The 21445-nt window shown below is 45.1% G+C and overlaps 1 protein-coding gene and 1 long non-coding RNA gene across 5 annotated transcripts; both read left to right on the forward strand.

Moving 5' to 3' along the window:
- Positions 1-4936: 4936 nt before the first annotated feature.
- LOC119111749 (PRKR-interacting protein 1 homolog) lies at positions 4937-8162 on the forward strand. 4 transcript variants are annotated; one of them, XM_037235555.1, is made up of 4 exons: positions 4937-5053; positions 5910-6013; positions 6327-6506; positions 7060-8162. In XM_037235555.1, the coding sequence occupies exons 2-4, from the start codon at positions 5921-5923 to the stop codon at positions 7483-7485; spliced, it is 699 nt and encodes a 232-aa protein (XP_037091450.1). In that variant the 5' UTR covers positions 4937-5053; positions 5910-5920; the 3' UTR covers positions 7486-8162. The 4 variants fall into 4 exon arrangements, with proteins under 4 accessions (XP_037091450.1, XP_037091451.1, XP_037091453.1 ...); XM_037235556.1 differs by lacking the exon at positions 4937-5053 and adding an exon at positions 5070-5190; XM_037235558.1 differs by lacking the exon at positions 4937-5053 and having other exon boundaries at positions 6310-6506.
- An 8072-nt stretch (positions 8163-16234) lies between these two features.
- LOC119111750 (uncharacterized) lies at positions 16235-21141 on the forward strand. The gene is made up of 2 exons (XR_005095602.1): positions 16235-16329; positions 20488-21141. It is a non-coding gene; the product is annotated as an uncharacterized LOC119111750 (long non-coding RNA).
- Positions 21142-21445: the final 304 nt, after the last annotated feature.

The following is a 21445-nucleotide window of genomic DNA, read 5'->3' on the forward strand; positions in this document are numbered from 1 at the left end:
GGTGCACTACTTTAAGAGGGTGCTATTACAGTCCGTCCGCGCAACATGACGTTGACATCTCACAGCAAGGCATGAGTCTTGTTCACTTAACCGAAGTTTTGAAGCTCAAACGACATTGTCGACACGATGTGTTTACTTCTAGTAAGCGTGAATCGCACTATAAGGACTGGCGTTTCAAGTGCCCCGTGCCAATGAACGTGTGTGTGCCGTACCGAAGACGTTGGCTTTGCTTCGGTCCTCGGTTTCCGGGGCTTGGTTCTTTTTTGGGGGTTCCCGTCGGCATATTATCTCGGTAGAGTACGCCTTTGGATGTCAGAGCAGTTTTTAGGTCTCCCCAATTAGAATTATACAAGAGGTGTTTTTCTTTAAGAAGGTGCTACTCCAGTCCGTCCGCACACGATAACAAAATCCCATGGCAATGCATGAGTCTTATACATTGATCCGAAGTGTTGAAGTTCAACCGACAATATCGGCACAACCTGTTTATTTCTAGCAAGTGTGAATTGCATTATCCGGACCCGTGTGTGAGGTGCACTGCGCCAATTAAAGCATATATACCGTTCTGAAAACGTGGGATTTACTTCGGTCTTCGGTTTCCGGGCTTGGCTTATTTCCTTGGCATTGCTGTTGGCATAATATCTTGGTAGAGCATGTAATTGGATGTCAGTGTTTTTAGGTCTCGCCAATTTGAATTATGCAAGAGGTGCACTACTTAAAGAGGGTGCTGCTACAGTCTGTCCGCACGACATTATGGTATTGTCTCACGGCAATACATGCGTCTTATTCATTGAACGGCAGTGTTGTAGCTCAACCGATATTGTCGACACGCTGTGTTTATTTCTACTGAGTGTGAATCACATTATCTGGGAATATGCATGAGGTGCACCTAAAACCTCATGTGATCTGAAAACGGCTCTGGCACCCAAGGACATTTTGTACCGAGATAGTACTCTCGTGTATGAGGTGCACTGCGCTTATGAACTTGTATGTAGCGTACCGAAATTCCAATGAGCGAGGCATGAAATCGCTCTGGCATCCAGAAACATACTCTACCGAGATAATATGCCAACAGCAACTCTAAGGAAGCGGACTAAGCCCGGGAACCGAAGACCAAAGGAAAGCCAACGCATTCGGTACGGTATATATATATATATATATATATATATATATATATATATATATATATATATATAAGGAAGCGGACTAAGCCCGGGAACCGAAGACCAAAGGAAAGCCAACGCATTCGGTACGGTATATAAATGTATATATATATATATATATATATATATATATATATATATATATATGTGTGTGTGTGTGTGTGTGTGTGTGTGTGTGTGTGTGTGTGTGTGTGTGTGTGTGTGTGTGTGTGTGTGTGTGTGTGTGTGTGTGTTGTGTGTGTGTGTGTGTGTGTGTGTGTGTGTGTGTGTGTGTGTGTCTGCTAACGCTGTGCACATCACACACGAGTCCGGATAATGCGATTTACATTTATTAGCAAGAAACACAGCGTGCAGACAATGTCGGTTAAGTTACAACACTTCAGTTCAATTAATTTGACTCATGCATTGCCGTGAGATGTTGTCAATACCAACACTACCATTACTAACATGATATGCTAACAGATAACTTACAGAAAGGACTAAAGCATCAGAAACTATCATTAAACATGACTTATCAAACACTGCGCTTGGTTGGTGTAACGACATCATGCACTGACACAACGCAGGCCCGCGAGTACCCAGCCACTCTTGAGCATCCCTCGCTCGCCGCCTCTGAGAACTTCCTAGGCCACACCGCCTGGGAGTTTGGTCCACTCCTTACAGCCACGCGTCACAAGCAGCCACAGCCAATCAAGATATGCGGAGACTGGAGGTGTGCGGTGAAGCCGAAATAGATCAGAAGCTGGAAGGGCTTAGGTCTTAAGAAGGGCAGGGCTGTGAGCTGCACCGACTGATATCGAAGCTGGCTATTTCAGTTCAAAACTGCATACGAATGTGAAACACTCCCGTTAAACGAAAATAAACGTCCTACATGGAAAATAAATTTATGATCCGGTTTCATGTGTGAAACTTATCGCTTCACGAAAGATTATTGCACGACGTGCTGGCCCCTAGTAAGTTGGAATGGTATCAGCAAGACTCAGGCTTAGGGTGTACAGCATTACTGACCATGAAAATATCCTCCAATGAAATCGGGCCTTGGTTCAATCTACGGTTTAAGGGGCTTGGCCCGTTCTCCTAGGACTGCTGTTGGCAAATTATGTCGGTAGAGTATGTCGTTGGATGTCAGAGTGACTTTCAGGTCTCGGCAACGCGAATTATACAAGATGTGTACTACTTTAGGAGTGTACTACAGGCCGTCCGCGCATGATGGCAGCATCTCGCGGCAAGGCACGAATCATATCAACTGAACTGAAGTGTTGGAGCTCAACCGACATTCCCGGCACGATATGTTTATTTCTTATAAGTGTGAATCGCATTATCCGGACTCGTGTATGAGATGCACTGCGCTAATAGACGTATATGTATCGTACCGAAAGCGTTGGCTTTCCTTTGGTCTTCGGTTCCCGGGGCTTGGTCCGCTTCCCTAGGATTGCTGTTGGCATATTATCTCGGCAGAGTATGTTCCTGGATGTCAGAGCGATTTCATGTCTCGCTCATTGGAATTTCGGGACGGTCCGTACACATTTATAAGCGCAGTGCACCTCATACACGAGAGTACTATCTTGGTAGAGAATGTTCTTGGGTGCCAGAGCCGTTTGCAGGTCACATGAGGTTTCAGGTGCACCTCGTACACAAGCCCAGATAATGTGATTCACACTCAGTAGAAATAAACACAGGGTGCCGACAATATCGGTTGAGCTACAACACTTTGGTTCAATGAATAAGACGCATGTATTGCCGTAAGATAACACCATAATGTTGTGCGAACGGACTGTAGTAACGCTCTTTTTAAGTAGAGCACGTCTTGTATGATTCAGATTGGCGAGACCTAAAAACTGTTCTGACATCCAAAGACATGCTCTACCGAGATAAAATGTCAATAACAATGCCAAGGAAACAAGCCAAGCCCCGGAAACCAAAGACCGAAGTAAATCCCACGTTTTCAGTACGGTACAAATACGTTAATTGGCGCAGTGCACCTCATACACGAGTTTGGATAATGCGATTCACACTTGCCAGAAATAAACACATCGTGCCGACAATGTCAGCTGAGCTACAACACTTCGATTCAATGAATAAAACTCATGCGTTGCCGTGAGATGTTGCCAACATGTGCGGACGGACTGTAGTAGCACCGTCTTAAAGAAGTACGCTTCTCGCATAATTCCAATTGGAGAGACCTAAAAACCACTCTGACATCTAAAGACGTACTCTACGGAGATAATATGCCGACAGGAACCGCAAGAAAAGAAGCCAAGCCCCGGAAACCGAGGACCGAAGCAAAGCCAACGTTTTCGGTACGGTACATATACGTTTATTGGCGCGGGGCACTTGAAACGCCAGTCCTTATAGTGCGATTCACGCTTACTAGAAGTAACCACAGCGTGCCCACAATGTCGGTTGAGCTACAAGACTTCGGTTCGATGAACAAGACTCATGCCTTGCCGTGAGATGTTGCCATCATGTTGGGCGGATGGACCGTAGTAGCACCATCTTAAAGTAGTGCACCTCTTACATTATTCCAGTTGGCAAGACCTGAAAACGACTCCGGCATCCAAGAACATTCTCTACCGAGATAGTACTCTCGTGTCTTCGGTTTCCAGGGCTTGGCTTCTTTTCTTGGGGTTTCTGTCGGCATATTATCGCGGTAGGGTATGTCTTTGCATATCAGAGAGGTTTTCAGGTCTCCCCAATTGAAATTATGCAAGAGGTGCACTACTTTAAGAGGGTGCTACTGCAGTCCGTCCGCACATGATGGCAACATCTCACGGCAAAACATGAGCCTTATTCATCGGACCGAAGTCTTGCAGCTCAACCGACATTGTCAGCACGATGTGTTTCGTTCTAATAAGTGTAAATCGCATTATCCGGACTCGTGTATGAGGTGCACTGCGCTAATAGGCACATATATACCATACCGAAAACGTTGGCCTTGCTTCGGCGTTCGGTCCCTGTGGCTTGATCCGTTTTTCTAAGATTGCTGTAAGTGTTTCAGTTTAACGGGCATTGTTGGCTCTTTGTGTTGTCCATTTGGAAATATCAAGTCAAGCTTCACAACTGGAAATAATTTGGTGAGTACAAGAAGTGCAATAATAAGGAGAGTGTATGCGTCTTTCGGGTCTACGTGCGATGGACCGTAAGTTATCAGATATTTGAAGAAAAAAAATTATCAAAGTTATGGTATGTACGCAGGTAGGCACACCAACAGAGAGTTCGAGACACAACTGTGAAGAACTGGGATACTTCTTTTGGTTACTCGTGATTTGGTCATTATGTTGCCTTTTAGTACATATAAATCGTCTGCTGTCGGCATGTTAGAAGTTACATTACTGCTTTTTCCGAAATTATAATATTGTTAGATGGTAACTGCTTGAAGATGACTTGCAATCATGTGAGCAATGTGAGTAGCAATGGTCTAAACGACGAAATGAATAATGTTAATTGCCTTACTATTTTTGGTGTTAAGGTATCATTTTGGGTCATATGATTTCAAAATTGGGCAATTCTGCTAACGCGAACTGGTTATGCCCGTTTCGTACTGCGCTTTTAACGCTCGCGGTGGATAGTTTTCTCTTCTAAAAGAGGTGAAGTACTTGAAAAATGCTTCTTGTCCTTCGTTGAGCAGAACTCGTACCGGTGTATTTATGCAGTTAATCACATTTTTTTAGATCTACCTTTTGTTTTGGCCGGGTTTCATCAACGAATATTTTTTTAGCTTTGTCGTTGAAGACCGCTATGCGTGCGCGCCATTTATGTAGCCTGCCAACCTTGTTTCGGCGTAGCGAAGCACGGAGTAATGATTGCGCGTGTGGTTGGTGTAGATAAGGGCAATGTATAAATTTAGCTCAGTGTGATACACTGAGAAAAGTATTGTATCAGACTAAACGCCGGTGAGTAGATGTAGTGATGCTAACTTTGTGATGAGGAAATGATTCCTCTGCCTCTGCTGCGTTGGCTTCCGAGCCTCGATCACGCGGCAGCTCGACGTCCCAGGTGGTGTAGTTTTGCACATCACTTTGTGGAGTAGGTGAGCAGAGAAAGGTCATATCCCAAACAAATGGTGCAAGCCACGTTCTCCATGATTTTGACCAGGTTTTTTTTCTTAAAGTTGGGGGGCATCTTATCTAACTTAATTGGGAACTACACACTTGTTCCCCAATTAAGTATCTGTAGGTCAGTAAAAGCCTAGGTGGGGATCACATTCCCCCAGAAGCTTTACTCTGGGTGAGATAGGTTGTACCTTGGGTGGAATGCGGCTGCACTTACTGCCATGCCCCAGATGCTCCCATTTATGTTGTAGCTTGCATGACATTTCATTCATAAGCTTGGCATTGTGTACTCCAGGGAATGGTGCAACAGGTGCACAACATTTTTACCATCAGCCTCTATCAGCCTTTATTGGGACTGACACATTTACAATAGAGTTATCAATATCAGCAACTTTCTACCAGCTTCATAGCTAAAAAAAATACAGTAGGTTTGAGCATGGAATTAGGAAGGAAGCACTTACTTAGGAAGCTCTTGATATGAGTATAAGTTTATAAGTATGATATGAGTATAGCATCATGAGTACAAAATATTTCATTTTACCCAGTCACAATCCTGGAGTACAAAATCTGGTACGCACTATACCAGGAAACTTTTTCCAACACTGGCAATACACAATCGCTTGATGAGTGTAGGCTGGAAGGTATGGTTGGATATCAGTGCCAATGACTAATAAGTTTCTTGCTTACTTTTGAACAGAAGGGGCAGCAATGAATGAAAATCAGAAGCCAGATGAGAAGAAGCCAGTAAAAAATGCAGTTGATTTACAGAAACTCAGGCTTGACAAGCTTTTCAAGAACATTGTGAGTATATAACACAATTAGTCTCTGGTTTGGCCTGTAATTATATGTTTTTGGGGGAAAGCCATGTGTTATATGTCTTATGCATTATTTTGATATTGGTACCATCATCTGTAATGTATCCCTTGGAACTCACAAAACATGGAAGATAACCAGTGTCAGAATGAACTCAGACAAGAAATGTTTGCTTTCCATGAGTGGGCTCTGCAAATAAAATGCATTAATTCAAATGGATCATGTCATGGTGGATAGTTTAGCATATCTTAGGGTGTCACACATTCTCTTAGGACAATTGTTAGGTGATCTTGATGTCCAGGACCGGCCAGTGCATCTGCCAGAGGCGTCCAAGTCGCGCACTTTCTCGGCGGCGCCCGAGTTTGTGCGCAACGTGATGGGCTCGAGCGCTGGCGCCGGCAGCGGCGAGTTCCACGTGTACCGGCATATCCGGCGGCGAGAGAACGCCCGCCAGAAGTTCATCGCCGAGGAGGCCGACAAGGTCAGCCATCTGATGTGGTCTCCTGATGGGCTGCTCTCTGGGCTGATGGGCCTTGTGGTCTCCTGGGCTGCTCGTAATTGCGCTGCTTCTGTGCTTTTTAATGTGCAGCGATTCTGTGGAACCTCTGGTGAATGTATTCTCCCGCAAACAAAACTGATAGTTTGGTGTGTAACACTCATGTCATATGATCTGCATATATTCATTCCTTGTGGGTCAAGCAATTTCAAAGCTCCCAATGTAGTTTGATGTGTAACACTCAGTCATATGATCTGCATATATTCATTCCTTGTGGGTCAAGCAATTTCAAAGCTCCCAGTGTACAATGGGGCTTTGCCGGCTTAAGTGGATAGAACCTATTGCATGCAACACTTGGCCTTCCCTCGTAAGCTGAGGTGGCTGTGTAATTTGCTGCGTACTGTATGTGCTACCTGTGTGATGTGATTGTCCTCTTTGCCTTGCATAGGGGGACAAGGACATTGCATGTGACCATGTGATTTACTGCAGACTGTATGTGCCGACTGTGTGGTGTGATCGCCCTCTTTGCCTTGCACAGGAGGACAAGGACATTGCATACCAGAAGAAAATGGAGGACAACAAAGTCTGGACAGAGGAGCGAACTGCCAAGAAGCGCGCCAAGCGTCAGAAGAAGAAGGCACGGCAGCAGAGCAAGGGAAAGCGTCCCAGGGTGGCGGCTGTCGCACCGGAGGAGGGTGATGACACTTCGGACTCGGAAGAGCAGGACAGTGACGCTGCCCGCGCGTCAGGCCACGCCGGCGGCAGTGTGTCCGAGGCGGGGAAGGGACCTGTGGACAGTGTGCCAGAGGCCAACGCAAGCAGTTGTGATGGTGTACCTGAGGATGGTTCAGGTGACTATGACCGACCCAAGGCCAATACTGGCAGCTGTTACAGTGTGTCTGAGGTGAAGTCAGGCTGTTATGACAGTGACCCTCAGGCTGCATCTGAATCCAAAGCAGGGTAGTCAACAGTGGAAGTGAAGCCAGATCATTGTATTTTTGGATGTGACACAGCGTTTTACGTGGATTGGCTGCGCACCGACAGTTCCTGTTGTGGACCACGTAGATAGTCGTGGAAAAACATTTTTCGTGCTGTGGTTCACTTCTGTCCGAATACCGAATGACTTTTCAGCTCGTGTTTAGCCGATGCTGCAACGAGCAAGGATAGTATTGCTGAACGTCGTCGAACCAAGCCATTGTGAAATGCGCATTTCTCGTACACTTTGCAGTACATGAACGTGGGTGTCATTCTGCCGTCTCCTGGCGTGGTTGACGGTTGGGGTGCGTGTGCAGCGTGTTTGTAAATGTCGAATGTGGTCGAAAGAATGTCACAGGTACCTTCAGAGGACTTTGACTGGAGAGTGGCCTGTCGCCTATTTCCTGACCCCAAGGAGCGTTGTTCTTCGGCGTCGCGTTCACGCAACACGTAGAGAACACACCAAATGAAATAGCGATGCATAATGGCTGAAATGGAAAGTGCCGTGCAATCTTTTGATAAACAACGTGGTTGCCATCGGCATGACTTCTGCATTGTGTTGCTCGGTGGGCATCGGGTCCAAAGTCAGTCTAAGTTATCATTGTTTGTATTGGTGTGCATAAGTTATCGCAGTAGAACAGTTGGCTAATACACATGAGATATGGACGCTGCATGATCGCGCAGTTGAATGACGCAAAAAGTAAATTAAGTAGCCAGCGGACCTATACCGCATGCCCAGTTAATGAGAGATCTTTGGTACAAGCTAAACCTCGTTGGCATTTTCCCTGGGCCAGCTCCAACCCAGGCAGCCACTGAAGAGCGATCGCCTAGCCTTGTGTTCAAGACTATGCCACCCTTCGCCGGTGACACGGGGTCCACGGGCGGATGCGTACTGAACCATCCAGGGCTCAACGTCCAGTGGTCAAAATACCAAACTCTCTGCATTCAGTGTTTATAGCATGCAACGATCGTCCAGTGTCGCTGGCGGGGGGGGGGGAGGGGGGTAATCACAACATCCAAGCTTGCAGCATCTAAAAACGCAACATCCAAGACTCATAACATCCAGCGTTCGTGACGGCCAAGGTGGGAGAGCAGTATCAATCAAAGGTTATTAACTAGACGTGATCGCATGTTATGAACACTGGGTGCTGTGATTTTGGACGTTGCGAGCTTTGATGATACGAGCTTTGCCAGCCGGCACAGAATTGGACGCATTTTGAGTGTTTTGAACGTTGGATATTACGATTTTTGGATGGTACAAGCAATGGATGCCATGATCTCTGACGTTTTGATGAATGAATTGATAGGTGCGTATTGAAACCCCCAAAGTCTATAATGTGTGCCAAAACGCCCAAAATAGCAGTATTCAGTGTGCATAACATCCAAAACAGTCCAACGGCCTTGAGCAGAATAAGATCACAGCATCCAAGCCCGCAGCACCCAAAATTGCAACATCCAAAGCTGATCATCCAGCGTTTATGACATTGAGCGTTTGGAGGGCAGTGTCGATCTAAACTTCATCAACTGGAGGTCATGATCGCTGAATGTTATAAACACTGGATGCTGTATTTTTGGACGTTGTGAGGCTGGACGCAAAGACGTCCGTCAATGGGCTGGCATTGGACGCGTTTTGGATGTCACGAACGCCGGATGTTGCGATTTGGACTAGGAGCACTGGTGGTTGCAATCTTTAACGTTTTTATGGTTCACGGGTATGGTCCGTCCTGGAGCAGACGTTTCAGCCGGTTCAGTTTCCCGGGAGGAAGGGGCGGGGGGGGGGGGGCACTATCTTGCCGTATGCTTTCGATGGATTCATCTGCACACCGGCCCAGATAAATTTAGATAGCCCTGTCGTGTGCAGGCGTGCTACGACAAAGGTCCTGACAACGGTGTTGACGTGTGTTCAATATTTATCTTCAAGGGCGCGACGAAATAAGCACTCATATGTTTATAAGGCGTATATGTTTCAGCATGTTCGCGTATATTTATATATATATACGGATATACACACACACACACACACACACACACATATATATATATATATATATATATATATATATATATATATATATATATATATATGGAGGGGGGGGGGCGTAGCCTACAGTATCTTGTCACAAAACCCCGCTCTGGGGCACCAACGCTATTCAAAAAGGGTGCATGATTCAGCGTGGCTGCACGACCGGAAGTGAAAACACCAAGTGATGTTTGCTACCGTCAGGTTGAACGATTATGCTGAGATCCCTCAGATTATGACTCTTCTGTTCAGATTATGTTCAGATCCATGGTCGGATGGATACCGGTGCTACGGCGCGCCTCCGACCGGCAGCACTGTCGATGACTGCAGTGCGTGCCAGATGTAGTGTCCACAGCTGCCAGCTGGCCGCTGGCGCATGGTGCCTTCAACATCATGAGTGGTCGAAGACGTTTTTTTGGACATCTCGTCCGTTAATTGCGAGTCCCTGGTCCGCATGGGCAGCCTGGTTTGCTCGTCAGTTCTCCTCAAATTCTGACGTGGGTGTACCACAAATCGACAAGCCAGCCCGGCCCGGCGAGAATAGTCCCCGCCATATTGAGCGCAGGCGAAGGCCCACGGCAAAGGAGCCATGATCCCACCACTTTCCTCATTGTCTGGGCTGTGCGATAAATCGCGTCGACTCCGTGAGACGACAGTTTGAGGTAGCCGTGAGGACGGTGTAACGCATTTGGCCTTTAAGGCTACACGCCACGACTGCACCGACCATAGATATCTCTACGGCAGTCTTTCGGAGCTGTGCAGGCTGCTCCGAGCAATCTTCCCAGCTTTCAGTTCGCTACCATGCGCTTACTACCCAGTGGCAGCGGTATGCCGAGATATGCGATTTCAGAGAAGCGAAAATTACAAAGCCAAGAATGGAACAAATCCGCAGTACATCTGCCAGCACCGCCCCAGATCTGGCAAATGTCAGATCGCGACGCTGAGAAAACCAGCGGTGAAACCAGGACGTCATCAAGGGACGAGGGCGTCGACAACATCGTCCGTATCGGGTATCTTTGGAAGCTAAACTTACGAGCATGGCTGGGCTACCAATTTGCAAGTTCTTTAGAGAAACTGTCTCCTCATTCCACAATCACAACAAAGTTTGCCAAGGTCACCGGGCTTGTCAGCATCATCCCTCTTAGGACAGCAATACCGAGTATTTCGACGCGTTCTGTTCCAGCCAGCATCGCGCCGATTCCCAGACGAGGCCTGCGCTCCCAGTCAACGTCGACGGCGCTTGACAAAAACACACCGACTGGTGTCGCCAGTCTGTCTGCAACAATTTTTCCAGCGGATAATGGTCTGCTAATGTATACTCGGTTATCGGTCACAGAAGTGTTTTCCCATGCTGGGTGAACTCCATGAACCCGACGAAATGCCTTGAAACAGTCCGGAATGAGAAGACCACCCTGGTGCTCTCCTCTGGCTCGATTTGCCTCTTTGACTGGCATCGCAGACACGATAAATGCGTAGATGGTCCGGGCTGTTGCAATATGGCTCAACAGGCGCCAGTGTGGCTGGTTAGATACACTTGGCTTGGGCGATCACTTTGACCCCACTAAGATTTCAGGAACGAAGATAGTTAGGGATACCAAATTCGCAGGGTGTGTCAGGCTGTACGTGAACTCACTTGTGTCAAAATTTTAGTTTCCTAGGCCATGACCTCCACGTCAAATAAGGTAAAAAATGTCCAACTCCAGACTGGTGTCCAAAGTGCCACAGAACCTAGATACCTGTTGAAAGCAAAAGGCCATTAAAGCTCATGTAGGGTCATTGACCTCAATTGACCTTCTGAAGGTAATCATGGTGACAAAATGATATCAGACTGCTTTGAGTTTTGCATTCGAATAAGCGTCAAAGATAACGCAAGGCAGTGTGTTGTTAAAAACAAAATTTTGACCCGGGTTGTTCCAGGTCAGTGACTTATTCTGACCTTTAAGAACTCAATAGAAGATATATAACGCAGTTATTGTTTTCAATGAATTCGAAGTTAGCATCGGAAACTACGTTATACAACAAGCTCTGGAGTAACAGGACAGGCTGATTATTTATACCTTGGTTTGACCCTCATACCTAAACCTAGGTCAATGGAATTTGTCATCCAGTTGCTGCGTTGCCCATGAAGCTATCTCAGAGATGTATGGCTTCGTTTAACACTCCGTCATTTCGCCATTCAGCCGTCATCAGATTGAACGATCCCCTAGAGATTGTCTTCGCTGAATCCGTGGCCTTATTTTAACCTTCAGCGACGCTTCAAGGCAAATATAAATTTTTGGTACATAGCGATGCGTCTGTCAATCTAGCAGCAGATTGATATCCAATTGCCAGTTGGGTATTCCGGAGCGTCACGATCGCCTCCAACTTTGGTGTGCATGACCTTGACACGCTGATTCCGAAAATCATTGCCTTTGGTGTGGAATTCTGCGTAATTTTCGAGTTATACGCCGAGTAACATCTCAATGTGATATTGCGGGGCGCCTCAATTGCCTCCAAATTTGGTGTGCAGGGCTTTCTCAACACGCTGATTCCGAAAATCAATGCCCTTGGGGTGTAATTTTGCGTAATTTCCGAGTTATACGCCGCGTAACACAACAGTTGGATATTGCGGGGCGTCTCGATTGCCTTGAAATTATTTGTTCAGGGCCTTCTCAACACGCTGATTCCGAAAAGCACTGCTTTTGGGGTGGAATTTTGCTAATTTCCGAGTTATACGCCGCGTAACACAACAGTTGGATATTGCGGGGCGTCTCGATTACCTTGAAATTTGGTGTGCAGCTCCTTCTCAACACACTGATTCCGAAAATCGCTGCCTTTGGGGTGGAATTTTGCGTAATTTTCGAGTTATACGCCGCGTAACACAACAGTTGGATATTGCGGGGCGTCTCGATGGCCTTGAAATTTGGTGTGCAGGGCCTTCTCAACACGCTGATTCCGAAAATCGAAGTGCAGCGTCCCCACCACGGTCAGCAGCAGCGGGCTGATGTGGCCGGCCAGCCAACAACATGGGCATGGCGTGCACAAGTAGCATGTGCTGTTCCACCAGCGTCACGAGCGTCCTTGGGAGATAAGACAGACGGTGGCATTACCCAAATCTTCATGCTCCAGCGGTGAGGCACGATTGGTTTGATCACCAGCGACATCTTGTCAGTTTTTGGTCGGGACAAAAAATGCCCGTGACTACGTCGGACTATTACTCCACCACCTTAAAGGTCAGAAAAGAAACAAAGCTGAAAGCGATGCCACTGGGTGACACCACCAAGTCAATGATATCACATACCACACAGTTATCACTCATATGTCGCGAACTGACCATCTCCAGTGAACTGATACGGACAAACCCAAAGACGAATTCCAGGACACATATTCCAAAGCACAACTGAGGTGTCACGCGTCGTATAACACGGAAATTACGCAAAATTCTTCCCTAAAGACCGTGATTTTCGGAATCAGCGTGTCGAGAAGGCCCTGCACACCAATTTCAAGGCAATCGAGACGCCCCGCAATGTCACCCTGGGATGTCACGCGGCGTATAACTCGGAAGTTACGCAAAATCCCACCCTAAAGACTGATTTTCGGAATCAGCGTGTTGAGAAGGCCCTGCACACCAAATTTGGAGGCAATCGAGACGTCCCGCAATGTCACTTTGGGATGTTACGCGGCGTCTAACTCGAAAATTACGCAAAATTCCACCCCAAAGGCTGTGATTTTCGGAATCAACGTGTTGAGAAGGCCGTGCACACCAAATTTGGAGGCAATCGAGACGCCCCGCAATATCACATTGGGATGCTACGCCGGTTGCTAGTGACTCGAAAATACTGCAAATTTCCCTTCCACTCAAAGGCAGTGATTTTTGGAATCAGCGTGTTTTGAGAAGGCCCTGCACACCGAATTCAAGGCAATGAGACACCCCGCAATATCCAAGGTGCTGTGAAAGCGTCGTATAACTCGACGCAAGTTCACCCTAAAGGCAGTGATTTTCGGCAGTGTATCTGCACATCAAGACAATTAGGCACCCCGCAATATACTGCTGTGTTACCGGCGTATAAGCGACAAATACGCCCACCCCAAAGGCAGTGATTTTCGGAATCAGCGTGTTGAGAAGGCCCTGCACACCAAATTTGGGGGCAATCGAGACGCCCCGCAATATCCAACTGTTGTGTTACGCGGCGTATACCTCGAAAATTACGCAAAATTCCACCCCAAAGGCGGTGATTTTCGGGATTAGCGTGTTGAGAAGGTCATGCACACCAAATTTGGAGGCGATCGTCACGTCCCGGAACATCCAACTGGCAACTGGATATCAATCTGTTGCTAGATTGACGGACGTCATAACGATACACTTCTCACTGGCAACTGCTCAACACAGCCTCGAGAATATTTAGTACGTATTAGTACTAAGAGGAAAAACGGTGTTTAGTACCGGTACATACTAAAAGTGGCGTGGTTTAGTACGCCTAGATACTAAACAGGGCAGACCGGTAACCCGAGGACTGACTAGAAGAAATGAGACTGTGTAGAGGTGGGCGTCGTGAATTTCTTTTCCTTTGGTGGAAGTAGAAAACCTTCACCATTTTGGGATCTCAATTCTCATTTGAATGCGATTTGCTCCTAGTGCGCGGCGAGGTCGGTCCTTGGGTTTGACTCGAATATTTTGAACCAGCTCCGGACTGGCTCACAGATTGTGGAATCTGGCTCAGCTCGTGACTCAGCTGTTCCATTTTTACGTACGCATGCCAAGTTTTTGATGGTCCCCGTAACAAGGCAGTGGAAATGATTGATGTTATTCAAAATGAATGCATTAGAATTGCTACTGGAGCCTTTAGAACTTCGTCCATTTTACCACTGATGGTTGAAGCAGACATACTTCCCTTGAGATTGAGGAGATGCGACTTGTCTCTCCGTTATTCCCTGAAGATACTAAGTCGAGAGGATCATCCATGCAGAAAACTTATGGCCAATGAGGCTGCGTTACATGAGGTAGAGACTGGATATATGAAAAGGATTTCTGGTTTCCCGCTATATGAGAGAATACTTGATATGTGCCATGGAACAGGATTCGATTTCCCAGAAGAGGTGGCCTTAAAACGCAGCGTCGTTCCGCCATGGAGATTACGTAAATGTACGTTGATACAGTTGACTAACAGGAGCAAGAGAACGCTAGATGAAGTGCAAATTCAATGTGAGTTTAATGATTTGAGAAGCAGGTATACAGAATACGAGTTCATATTTACCGATGGAGCAAAAAGTGCAGACGGAGTTGGATGTGCTTTTGTCCACGGTGAAAGCGTCAAAATTTTTAACTTCCTGGACTTTGTTCGATATTTACAGCTGAAGGATTCGCAGCATTACAGGCTCTGAATTATACACATACAAATCGCATCCTCAAATGTGTTATATGCACAGACTCCTTGTACATTATAACAGCCCTGGGAAATCCGACATCTGAAAACCCGATCGTGATCCATTTACTAGAGACGGTCAATCAGTTTATTGAAATGGGCAGCATAATCATTGTCCTCTGGATCCCAAGCCATAGTAATATACGTGGAAACGAGACAGCGGATGCACAAGCAAAGATGGCTGTAAGATTGAATGACGTGTGTAATTTTCAAATGGGTCCTAAAGATTATTTTCCTAAAGTGCGTCGAAGTATTCGTGAATTATTCAACAAATATTGGACAGATTACAACCCTAGGACTAATTTAAAACGCATCAAAGAAGAGGTAGGAAACTGGGTCTCCTGTAAGCGAGCAGTCCGACGCGAAGAGATAGTGCTGTGCCGGCTGAGACTTGGGCATACTCGTTATACCCACTCATATATGATAGATAGAAACCTCCAACCTGAATGTGAACGATGTCAGTGTCCATTAACAGTGTATCACATTCTTCTTGAATGTCCCGTATATTTTCACGAAAGACGATCATTGGTAACACTATGTCAACGGTCCGGAGCACAATTCTGTGTGAGGTCGCTGGTAGGAAATCAATTCCCGGACATCATTGATGGAGTGCTGAAATATTTGCGACACTGCGACCTACTGAAACAATTGTGAAGTGCTGCCTTTGCGTGCGGGACATGTGCAATTTTTGCTTTGCTGTCATTGATTGCTGCCATGTTGTTTATACTATATTGTAATTGTTTGAAATGAGTTGTTTATTTTATGTATAATTTAAGCTTGCGCGCTTATCTGTGTACGATGTCTGACTGGATGCTTGAGAAATGTGAGAAGCAAGGAAGTGGTATAAGAATTATGTGTAGCAAATATGTGTATATGTGTGATACGTGGGCGTGGGCGTAAGCAGAGGAGATTACATGAATGAGGTTTGAACGAGCGTGGTGAAGGCAGATGAATGTGCGTGCATGCGTTAGAGTACACGACATGGCAGATATGTGAAATTTCCATCTGGTAAATGCTTTGTTAAACGGCAATGTTGTGACTGCCGACTGACTGATGACTAACCTGCAACGTCTATCATGTGGGGAAGCCGCGGTTAAAAGAAAATGATAAAAAAGAGCCTGGCAAAAAAACCGGACTTTTTGTTCTCTTGTTTTAGTTCACAAATCAGTTTATGTATCTGAACATTTAACACCGAGTTTTCTAGAAACTAACACCGTTTACTGCACCTCCTTGCTACACCACTGTCCTGCACGAAAATTCCTGACCAGTGCGACACATTCCTTCTATCCTCTGTCGCGCTTAGTTACCATCTGTGCTACCAAACTTCTAAGACAACACATCGATGATGGACGCCTGGGCCCAAGAGGCTATGCGCCCTAAACCAACAACAACTGTTCCATTTTTCATTTGAGTAAGTTAAGACCACATTTACATTGGAGCACTTTATACATGACTCATGCAGATTGCAAAATAATATATCAAGCTCTGGCTCATGTATAGGTGTATGTATGTGTTATATTTATGTAATATATATATATATATATATATATATATATACATACATATACATATATCTATCCTCTGGTTTCTGGCTGAGATTTGGCAAACTTCAGAATGAACATCATGGGCTTTTCTGTTTAGAAGTTGTGATAATAATTCTGTGCTGATTATGCAAAAAGTTTTATAACTCATGCAGCATTGTGTTTATTTTGACATTGAAATAAGATGTGGATTTGCCTAGGGTGCACCATATTTCCATGTGCTGCCAATTTGACTTCAGCCATATGACTCACCAATGCAGCTTTGTGGGAAATAATCAACTCATGACTCAGCTCATAAAATGTTTGACAAATGTGATTCAAGTTGTGACCCAAATTAGCATGTTTCCTAATGGGCTGATGTGGCCTATAACTCACTCCAAGAGGGTTGAATCATGAGCAGCTTCCCAATCCAGCTTAAGTTGAGCACAGTTCTGGCTAGCATGTTTATGTTTGTGTGAAACCTTGCATTTTAGTAAATGGTTACCTGGTTACGGTGATCGCATCAGGCAAACTGGCATTATTTTGTTGTGTTGATTGTGTTGTCAACAATTTTTTGGTATTTCTTGTTTGACATCAAACATGAATCTAGTTGACATCAAACAAACAAATCAAACATCAGAGAAATTAGTTGAAAACTAGATTTCAGTTATATATATATAGTTTTAAGTATATATACATCCCCAGTTTCTGGCTGAGATTTTGAAAATGCATGCTGTATTTCCAGATGTTGCCACTTCAATTCCAGCCAGCAGTATATTTCTGGATATTGTCACTTCAATCTCAGCCACTAACACAACATTGGTAGAAATTATCAGTTCATGATTAGCATCACAACATTTGTGAAGAATGTGATTAGCCCATGACTCAAAGTATCATTTTACCTAGTGAACTGGCTCAGGTTATAACTCACCCTTAAGTCTTTGACTCCTGAGTGCATTCATGGTTCAGCTTGAGTCAAACACAAGTCTGTTTAGCATGCACATATGTCCTGACATTATAACTTGATTTGAGTTGAGTTACAAGTATGGGTCATAAATGTGAACTCAGCCCTAAAATGTGCATTAAGCCAAAGATATTGGGTGAAGCAAAGACTAATGTACAACATATGAGTTATTGCATGGATCAAATACTGAGCTTTTTGCATACCAAGATAATTGAAGATTAAGCTGAATTTAGCAGTCCGCAGTTTGGAAGGCCTGCCTGCGAATGATATGAAGTGAAAGGGTGCAGACCGACTGACCTCAGTTTCCAGACTGAGGATCGCCATTAAAAACCATGTGGTGTATGATCCTACAAGACGTAACGGACAACATCCCGCATACCTTTGTGAGTGATGGTAGAAATTGTATTAAGTTTGTTGAAGACACGAATATATCTATGTCAAAATAATGCCAGTTTGCCTGGTGTGAACACCATAACCAGGTATCCATCTACTAAAATGCAGGATTTTACACATATCAACATGCCACCCACACCTGTGTTCAGCTCAGGCTGAATTGTGAATCTGCTCATGAGTCAATCATATTGGGGTGAGTAACAAGCTGCATCCGCTCACTGGGAAAAATGTTTCGTGTCATATTTGAATCACATTTGTCAAACATTTCATGAGCTGAGTCATGAGCTAAGTATTTCCCACAATGTTGCATCAGTGAGTCATATGCCTGGAGTCAAATTGGCAGCACAAGGAAATATGGTGCATCCTAGACAAATTGACATATTTCAGTATCAAATTTACACAGTGCAGCATAAGATATACAACTTTTTGCAGCATCAGCACATAATTATTATCACCATTTCTAAACAGAAAGCCCATGCTGTTTATCCTGAAGTTTGCCAAATCTCAGCAAGAAATCAAATATATATATATATATATATATATATATATATATATATATATATATATATATGAATAGCACATACATATACATGTATAACTGGGCCAGATGCTTGATATTTGATTTTGCGCAAGCTGCATGAGTCATGAGTCAAGTGCTTCTCCAAATACCAAGTACGGAACAGATGAGTACGGAATACCAAGTACGGAACAGATCTCCGAACGTATGGAACAGATGAGTACAAAACCTTCACTTACTGATGTGCCATCGCTGAAATCCTCTCGTTTTCTAAACCTGGTGACAGTTGGTCACGTCAAACGTCATCAAAAAAACGTCCGATATCTCCAATATTGTCTGTAGACAATATACACGCATGTACGCGATACGCATGTTCCGAGCGTGTGCGACAGATCGGCACGAAGCCTGTACCAATCGATGCGCCGTGGTCGATAGCCATTCTGTCAAGAAGGTGATGTCCCTGTGTTAGGTCAGAGGTCACCATAAGTGCCCCAACTTACAAAAAGTTTGTTTGCAGACAAGTTTCACCGATGGTCTATCCTTTCCAGAAGATGGTGACCTTGGGTTAGAGCAGAGGCCGGAAAAATGTCCAAAACCAAAATGAAAGTGTGCAGGCAACTGCATGCTCCGAGCCTGTGAGACTGATAGGCACAAATCATCTACTAACAGAAATATTTACCATTCGATGCCGCTTGGTGGATAATCTGGCGAGGTCCATCTTTTCACATATTCATCCCCCCACGACTTCCGCACAAACTGACGCTCTCCATCTGTAATCTGCACATTAACTCTACCACTGCTACCATCTGTCTCAAAAACGCACTTCATCCACACAATCGCACCTCGATTTGAAATCTCCAGGTCTGGACAACTGGCTTTCAAACAGACGTAGGATCGATTTTGCCTATGTTAACGCAGATGAACGGTCCTTGGTCAGATTATCCTTCCAGTCTAAATTGGTGGCACCTTCGGCCACCCATGTAAACGGTGCTTTTCTGAGGGGGCGAAAGCCAGTGTTGTTACTAGCATGGTGAGTGAAAGGAATGCTCCATTAAGTTGCGTTTTAACTAAGAAAAACTCTCACGTGGTCTGAAACGCACACTAGGAAAAAGTGCAGTCATACCAGGTGGTTCGTTCTAAATTGATGTCCAAAATGCGGAGCCCCTAACGTTCCGGCGCCAACAGAACGCTGTGTCCACGATATCTGAGAATCAACTCGTCTAATTAAAAAATTCAAGCAGTGGTTATCCCGTGCACTGCACCCAGGTATTGATGTGACATATATGACATGCTTGCCGATGTAACAGGCAGTGCAGATTACCTTAGAAATCATTGAAATCTTCAGTGGCCTCAGATTAACTGTTTTTTCAGATTAACCATCATTTTCAAACCAATATCAGAGCACGTATACCAGCAATCTTGACCTAGACCTGAGTAACTAGGTAAAACGAACGAACGTATCCTTGTCCGTTAGGATCATTTCACAAAATTAGAAACTAAATTTTGTAATTTTTTGTTTATACTTTTTCAGCACTGAATTTTTAAAACTCATGTCAGCTCAGGCTAAATTCATGTTGGTTCAGGCTAAGGCCATAGCAGTTCAGGCTAAGATCATGTCAAGTCAGGTCAGTTCATCTAATGCGATTGTTCCGCTTCTCCGGTCTCGTGTCATGGATTTGGACGAGTATGTTTGAGGTACTTATTACTTCTACTTTCCGCCCTATTTATCTCAAACGGGTGTACCAAGGCGTTTTATCTCAACGCGAATTTCGCCTCATGTGACGTCTTATGGTAGCCTAAGGTAGGGAGTTTCGTGTGGTGTGAGCGGCCTGACTGGAGGACAAGACAGACCATGGTCGAGCATCTTGTGTTTGTCACGATGGTACAAGCTGCAACATTTTTTTTTTAACCCCAATATTATCAGGGTTTGCAAAGTGAGAAATAATGTGGGTTATCAAAAGCTTTTCCAGCGTATATCATGGACGGGCGAAGCCATCCGTTTAGAAATCATTTGGAGGCGTGAAGTGATTTGTGGTGTGGACAGTGAAAGGAATTTCCCAGGTTCAACTAAAAGTAAACTTAAGTTTACCACGGCTTTGTCTGCCGAGCGTGCCGTGCTGTTAGGTCTCCCTGTTTTCACTTTTAGAATTTCATACGCATTTGAATGTTTTTCAGGTGCACGGGCTCCCTGCGTTCACGGCCTCCGTCGTGGCTGGCTCTGTCGTCGTGCCTGCAGATCCCCCGCGGCGTCGTCAGTAACAGCGCCATGTCACCAGCTCCGATGTAGTTTCACCGTCTTCGGCGCGTCATCGTCACCTTCGTGGTATCACGATTAAAGGCTGCGTAAACACTGCCATATTACCTCTCGACAAATCTTAGAATTCTTACGGTCTGCAAATTCCAGTCTGGTTCGGGCAGCCCGCACGCACAGCGGGACGAGATGTAGCAGGTGCCGCCTCCTTCGAAAAACTAACTGATCTTAACCTGCGACACACCACTGGGTATCCAGCGTTGTTGTTCTGCAGCCAAGTCATTGTGACGGCACTGGCTCCGATGCTCTGCATTAAAAATCGTTGCAGAGCATCAGCTGTGCTATGTAACCGCCTATTGTCTCAGGTACGATGCTGGGAGCTTTAGCATGGCATAGCGATCTCCTCCGCCAGGTCAAGTTTGCTGGCATGTTTCCTGTTCAGAAAAATGTGGTGGCCCGTGTGCAGTCAGCTTAGAGATGCAACTTGTGTGTGGTCGTTTAAGTGCACTATGTTCTGGGCATGACTATGCGACATTCTATGTGAACCATGGAGTCACTAATAAATGCTGTAACGCGTGGTGCATTGTTCTTAGATTTGTATCTACGTTGTTTCTGAAAGAAGGTGACATCGAAAACTACACAATGGAAACAGATATGGAGTTTTCGGGAAATTTTATAGAGCGCAACGAAGTTTGGGGCTGTGTGGAACCATAAAGGAGAAGGAATGTTTTTTTAGGAAGAGTTTAGAACAAGAGAAGCGTTGGAGTATAATGTGGTATAGAGGAGAGTCTGTGTAAGTTGAAAAGAGAGGACACAGCGCAATAAAGGCTTCTGATGAAACCCTTAAAGGTTTACCGGAATTCACCCAATTTCCTTCATCTT

The sequence above is a fragment of the Pollicipes pollicipes genome, unplaced genomic scaffold, assembly GCF_011947565.3.
Source record: "Pollicipes pollicipes isolate AB1234 unplaced genomic scaffold, Ppol_2.1 Scaffold_7261;HRSCAF=8764_pilon_pilon_pilon, whole genome shotgun sequence".
Lineage (NCBI taxonomy): Eukaryota > Metazoa > Arthropoda > Thecostraca > Pollicipedomorpha > Pollicipedidae > Pollicipes > Pollicipes pollicipes.

Excerpts from the sequence above, each read along its gene's own strand:
- LOC119111749 (XM_037235555.1), top strand. The coding sequence starts at position 5,921 with ATGAATGAAAATCAGAAGCCAGATGAGAAGAAGCCAGTAAAAAATGCA. Across the intron at positions 6,014-6,326 it reads ACAAGCTTTTCAAGAACATT|GACCGGCCAGTGCATCTGCC; the intron begins GTGAGTATATAA and ends CTTGATGTCCAG. Across the intron at positions 6,507-7,059 it reads TCGCCGAGGAGGCCGACAAG|GAGGACAAGGACATTGCATA; the intron begins GTCAGCCATCTG and ends TGCCTTGCACAG.